Source organism: Lactuca virosa, chromosome 8 (genome assembly GCF_052849685.1).
Source record: "Lactuca virosa cultivar CGN04683 chromosome 8, Lactuca_virosa_CGN04683_v6, whole genome shotgun sequence".
In the NCBI taxonomy this organism is placed as follows: Eukaryota; Viridiplantae; Streptophyta; class Magnoliopsida; order Asterales; family Asteraceae; genus Lactuca; species Lactuca virosa.
In genome coordinates, this window is record NC_136433.1 from 58,560,198 (window position 1) to 58,566,524 (window position 6,327).

At 36.3% G+C, this 6,327-nt stretch overlaps 1 protein-coding gene across 2 annotated transcripts; it reads right to left on the reverse strand.

Annotated features, from left to right (window-relative positions):
• Positions 1 to 818: 818 nt before the first annotated feature.
• Positions 819 to 2,718, reverse strand: LOC145132600 (Translin family protein). Of its 2 annotated transcripts, none has more exons than XM_079067445.1 (7): positions 2,603 to 2,718; positions 2,346 to 2,467; positions 1,998 to 2,077; positions 1,746 to 1,887; positions 1,508 to 1,657; positions 1,144 to 1,345; positions 819 to 1,038 (listed from the first exon to the last, which is right to left on the reverse strand). In XM_079067445.1, exons 1-7 carry the CDS (start codon positions 2,712 to 2,714, stop codon positions 938 to 940), a joined length of 909 nt encoding a protein of 302 aa, XP_078923571.1. In that variant the 5' UTR covers positions 2,715 to 2,718; the 3' UTR covers positions 819 to 937. The 2 variants fall into 2 exon arrangements, with proteins under 2 accessions (XP_078923571.1, XP_078923572.1); XM_079067446.1 differs by having other exon boundaries at positions 2,548 to 2,649.
• Positions 2,719 to 6,327: the final 3,609 nt, after the last annotated feature.

The window sequence follows — 6,327 nt, forward strand, 5'->3', positions numbered from 1 at the left end:
CAATATATTGTAGATAGCTCCCGAGTTTTAAGTACCAACATGATCTGATTAGGGACGTTTTTTGACATTTTTCGGCACGTTGGGGTTTCAGCCAAAAAAGAGGCATCTATGAATTTCTTGATTGACTTATTGGAAAGGAGATCAACACTTATATCGAACGATATTTTGGTTTTTGGATGGGTAAAAAGGAAACACACATGTGTGGATCTATGAGGGGTTTCCCCTCCCGTGGGTTTGGGGAGTTAGATTTTTACTGTAGGGCACGTTGTTCTAAAAGTTGTCTCATGTAAAGTGACAAAAATGTGAAAACATACATGAAAAATCAACACATGTTTATACCTTTCGTGTTTGATACTTTTTGATTCTTTGCGCCAAATGTTATCGAGCCCTCGATAGAGTCCAACGGATCATGCATAGTAATGTTATGACCCTTAGATTTATGTATGTGGTTTTAAAAAAAAAAAATTAGTTTCACTATACAAAAAAATAATTATGGTTCAACTTGTAGTCCATTTACCCCCACATCACGTAAGACACAGAATATATTTATAAATTTAAAAAGTAAAAAGAAAAAATTGTAAACTTTGAGCATATGCACCTTATTTTTATTTTTTAACGATTCACAAAAAATCTGTGGGAAGAAAAATCTATAGTTCCCTCCCGAAGTCTAGTTTTCTATTGATCTTGTCTAATATTAAATAAAACAAATTGATTTGCTTTTCACCAATATATATGATCTTTCAATTAGTTATTTGTTTATATAATATTAATACCTACAACATTATACATATTTTTTTAACAAAAGGATAACGAAAACAAGAGACAAGATATAGATACTTATACCAATTGTCCAAAAGCAAGTTTCACAAAACATGAGGTAAAACATTGTAATATTCATAAACACAAAACACAACATAAAAAATTAAAAACTACTTAATTAATCAAATTCAGACACTCCCAATAAGGCATAACTCGTATCTTCTTCCATTCCGCTTAGAGATGTATACTCCGACCCTCTCACATGAACACTAAAACAAGCTGCAAAAATAAAAAACAATACAAAAATTCACACACTATATAAACACACACATTACAAAGTTTTTATATTAAAAAAAAAAAAAAAAAAAAAAAAAAAAAACATACCATTTTCTATTTTCATTACACTCTGAAGCATCACATCCATCTTACTTTTCATGTCCCAACTCTCATCCATTTTTGGAGCCAAAAGCGTAAGTTCTCTATAGATTTCACGCACAAATCTACATATCTTTTCAGCATATTCAATTTCCCCATCTGATATTCTCCCAATTGCTAACCTCATCAATTCCCCAGTCAAATCAGCCAGCTAAACCAAAAAAAACAATCATGTCAGATATAAATCAGGTACACAGTGGCCCACCAGATCACTGAACACAGTGTTTGTCAGGCCAATGATCCACATTGGAGTTGAAACTCCCATAAAGATATCAATCTCACTGAGAGGGGCAAAAGGGTAATTTTAACTTACCCCCAAGATATAGTCAAGGATGTTGATTTGCAAGGGTTCAAGAGAAGGGTCACTTAGTGGTAACAACAAGGAGTTAATTTCTTCAAGATTCAATAGAGTGCCACTAGTGCAAAATTTACATAATGTTGCAGCTTCGACATATTCTTGAACCTGAAAAGGTGGAGGCTTTGTTATTTAAAATAAGTAATTTTGTAACTTTATTTACGGGAATTTTGTGAAATGTGGATAAAGAGGTAACCCCAGGAGAATATGCGCGTCTTAGTTTCCAGAAATCAGCTCCTTGTAATTCGTTTACTAATCGAGCTATATACTGATCTTTCACAGCTGAAAGATCTTTTTCGGCTTTCTGTAACACCTCATCTTTGTTGTTTTTGCTGATTCTGTTGATGAGATGGAATAGAATGAGTTAAATAACTTAAAATTACATGAATCAAGGTTTATAGAAACTAAGAATGGTTAAGGTTTGAAGAAACCATGGATGGAAATTCACCTGTGCACTTGAAAGATCACCTTTTTGCTGTTAATGGTGATGTCGCGACTTGCTTTCACCACCCTTTCCCTCTTGTCATTCTGCAATAAGTAATTATCGCGAATTCATTTGGGGAAAATCTCGATATGGCAATCATAACGAATTTGCTATCACAAACGTACTAAAATGGTTTAGTTGGAATCGGGATGCCATTAGGTTTTGCAAATTACTCGGAAATAAATCATTTTGGTGCATATGTAAAGGTAAAATCATCAGAAGTAGATTCATCATTCATGATAATTGATAGAGGTTTACATAAGAAGTGAGAAATGTGCGAGTGTTGGGAATAAAGAAATCGAGAATACTAACGAATTGATTGAGGTATTCAGCGTATCTTGAGAAAGAGTCTTTCATGGATGACGATGTTGGGGCTGATTCCGTTGCGATTGATCTAGGTTTTTTAACAGCGCCCTGCATTGTTGAATCTGCAACTGCATTGAAAATGTTAACATAAATGTAAGCGAGTGTAAGTATTGTTTTCGAAATTCGAATTATCAAAGGAGAACTCCACCTAAAACAGAAATTAGGGTTTTTTGCAGGTGAAAAGTTAGGGTTTAAGGAATTACGTTGACGGATGCGGTGAGATTTGGGAGCCATGAGAAAGAACTGCCTGTGTAAATGTAACGACGCCCACGAGTACAACATCTGCCGACTGGCGCTACCAAAAGCGATTTCCATCTCTTCCAATATAACATTTTTTTGTACAAGTTTTTATTTTTCTAATTATTATCTTTCTCAAGGATTGTAAATGATTATTGATTAATTAAGTTCACATGACTTATTATTTATTTTGGCTCAAGCCAATCCAATTTTGTGTTAAAAAAATGGTATTTGTTAGAAAATCGGGGATTAATAGATTGCTTGGATTCTCTAAAAGTCGTGATTCACTATCAAATTGAAGTATTTCGATGGTACAGATCGAACACTCAATTGGATGAAATTTAGAGAGTGAAATCTGAGAATGTATGTGAAAATGTTCTTCAAGATGTACCAGAAAAATGACCAAAAACGGATATATCATTCCTGTCTGAAAACTGTCAATAGACAGTTACAAACTGTCATAAAACTACCAAACTTGTCATTAAACGGATCTCAGGGAAAAAAGGGTCAACTTTCTAAAATTGCAGCTCGATCCCAGCCAGGGGCTCTGCCCCTTGGACCCCGCCAGGGGCGCTACCCACGGACCCCCGTTCGTTTAGGGGCTTCGCCCCTAAATAACAATGTACTTTGAATCTTGAAACACTTGAACAAGTGTGCACTCCTACACCATCTTAACTTGTTCAATATTCAACAAGATCACTTTTGGTCAACAAATTTAATCCTATTACACTTAAATAATATTGATGATATAAAATCACCAACAGTATTTACATTGAAATAGAAAGAAAACAAACTACAAATTGTGCTACAATAACCATATATCTTAGCCCAAGACATCAATTTTACATTGGGCATAGTTTGAATAAGATATTATAGATACGTTGGTATATCGTTTTGAGCCCAAATTTTAATCCAACTAGCACTTGTCTTTGGTCCAGTCTAACAACGATCTATATAAGGGCAAGCAGCGCAACTTGAACGAAGAAGACGACAAATCGGAGAAAAGATGGCAACTTTAGTTTCAGATTCCCAAACAAAAGATTGAAACACAAGACAAGGAGACTCGATGCTTCACGCCTAAATCCTTTTTTTTAACAGCCAAATTAGAAAATTACCCACGTGTTAGCGATTTACTAGACACTATGGAAAAAAGTGATGTTAAAATTTAAAACAACATTAGAGCTTCTAGACTTTAATCAAGTAAAAGAAAAAAGTTTGATAGTATTCAGAATATCATCTTTTCGCCTCGGCTTCTCCTCAAACACCATATAATTACAAAATCTCCATAAAGTCCAACAAGTATCAAGAATCATGACTTGTAACACCCGAAAAATTCAAGCCAATTTAAAACTTTTTAAACAGTTCAAAACTCATTAGTCATTACAAAATGTTTTCAAATTAGTTTAATATCGGAGTATCCCAGAAACATAGTCACAAAAAGTGAGGAGCTGTACAATCACGCATTTGCCTTGCCACGATCCACTGATGCACCTGAAATAAAAAACTGAAACTGTAAGCCCGAAAGCTTAGTGAGTTACCCCCAAAATACCGATACACATATAGTCCACATAACCATGTCAGCAACATCATAACATAACAAACTGAATAGAACAGCATGTAACGGGTCCACAACTTTACAGACTGGAATACCCCTGGGCCCACAGTGTGAGTCTAGAATGTCTACCGGGCCCTCAGCTCACATCTGGATTGCCACCGAGCCCTCAGTACGAGTCTGGAATGCCTACCAGGCCCTCAGCTCGTATCTAGAATGCTACCGAGCCCTCAGTACGAGTCTGGAATGCCTACCGGGCCCTCAGCTCGTATCTGGAATGCTCCCGAGTCCTCAGTATGAGTCTAGAATGCCTACCGGACCCTCAGCTCGTATCTGGAATACTATGGGGTTTGTTGGCTACCGCACGGATCAGTACAACCTCAACCCATCCCACATAACATGTCGACATGTAACAGATAAATGCACATACAGGTAATCAATCAGTATCACAGGTAGTCCTACAGACCTACCCTCTAGCATATCAAATTAGCATGCATAACCAACTCATACTCAACATAATACAACTACTAGGATATCATATCAAATGGGCCGGCCTTGGTGCCTTAGACCCCTTAGTATAGTGAGGATAACTCACCTGACACTGCTGAAGTCCCGCAGGTAAAGCTCCCGCTGCTGGTTGACAGATTCCCGAACTGTCAACATCAAACAATACCCAATTAATAATTGGGTTCCAAGCCCAATGTCCAACTCACACTACCAAAGCCCAAAAGTAAAATAATGGTCCAAAGTCCAACATATGGCCTAATTTTCCAAATTGGGCCCAAGTCCTCACATGGGCCTTATCCTAAAGCCCATCTACTTGTTTTGGTCCATTAACTTGTTCTTGGACAATCCATTAATAGTCCAATCGCCAAAGCCCAATAGGAAGGCCCAATTCAAGGCCCGAGTGAGGTTAGGGCTTTCACATGAAATGATGATTAGGGTTAAGTGTTTCTTACTTAACCCCTTAATGACTTAATCCATTAAGTCCATTATTGTCTTACATTAGTTTGCCAAAGATTATTAATTATTATTTTAGGTTTAATAATTAATTCTTGTGTGTCCCAAACAATTCCCACATTTAGGGTTTTATGCTCTTAGGGTTTTCCAAACCCTAATTAGGGTTTTCCAACCCAATACTAGCCCATTAGACAATTGGTTGAGCTTCTAGGTCACTTTGGGCCTTATTGGGCCCATTAGGGTTTTATTAGGCCTATTGGGGTCTCTTTGGGCCCACTAGGGTTCTTTTGGCCCATTAGGGTTTAGTATCCCCTTGTCCAAACATCCAAACGAGGTCCAAACGCAATCAAGGCACACCGCCACCCGACACGGCGGCCGGTGGCGGCAAGAGGCGGCAACCACCACCCTACGGTGGTGGTGACGGATTTTCTTTTCCGTTATTCCATTTTGTTACAATTTACAACACCATCCAATTAACACACTGTTTGGTTGTCAAACCAACAAATAATGGGATAAAATAATAATAAGAAAACTTAATTCACTGCTACTTCATACACTAGAGATAGTATAGAGTAAGCAGGGTCGGTCCACAGGAATACGAGACTTCTTATTTAGCCATATTCTCACACATCATACAAACAAAAATTAAAATGGGGGATTGTGTTTGAACTCGAATTAAACTTCATAAAGAAGCAAGATTGATAACAAAACGCAGTAAAAGAAGTACATTTCCGATTCTAATTCCTATACATGTATTATGTTGTAGGATGTAATATGACTATGATTCATGTTCAATCTAGGTTGGTAATTTAGATATTAACAAGCTCTAATACCCAAGTTGACAAAAATGTTTTATTCAAAACATGTTCTTCAAATTAAACTTCATTTAATTTATTCAATTCAAACAAGCTCTTGGATCAAATCATTAAATGACATTAAGTTCTTGTAACAATTATCAACAATGTTCAACATTCCTCATAAGCTTGGGATATGAACATTTAATCTTTGATTACACTAATTTTGATCTAATTACAACCAATCAAGTGCATGTTACTAACATCAAATCATAAAACATATACGAATTTCACAATTTGATTAACTAGATTGATAAGAACCCTAATTCATTGATCAAGTGAAAAGAGAACCAATCAAACATGTAATTAAGTCCAAATCAAAGAT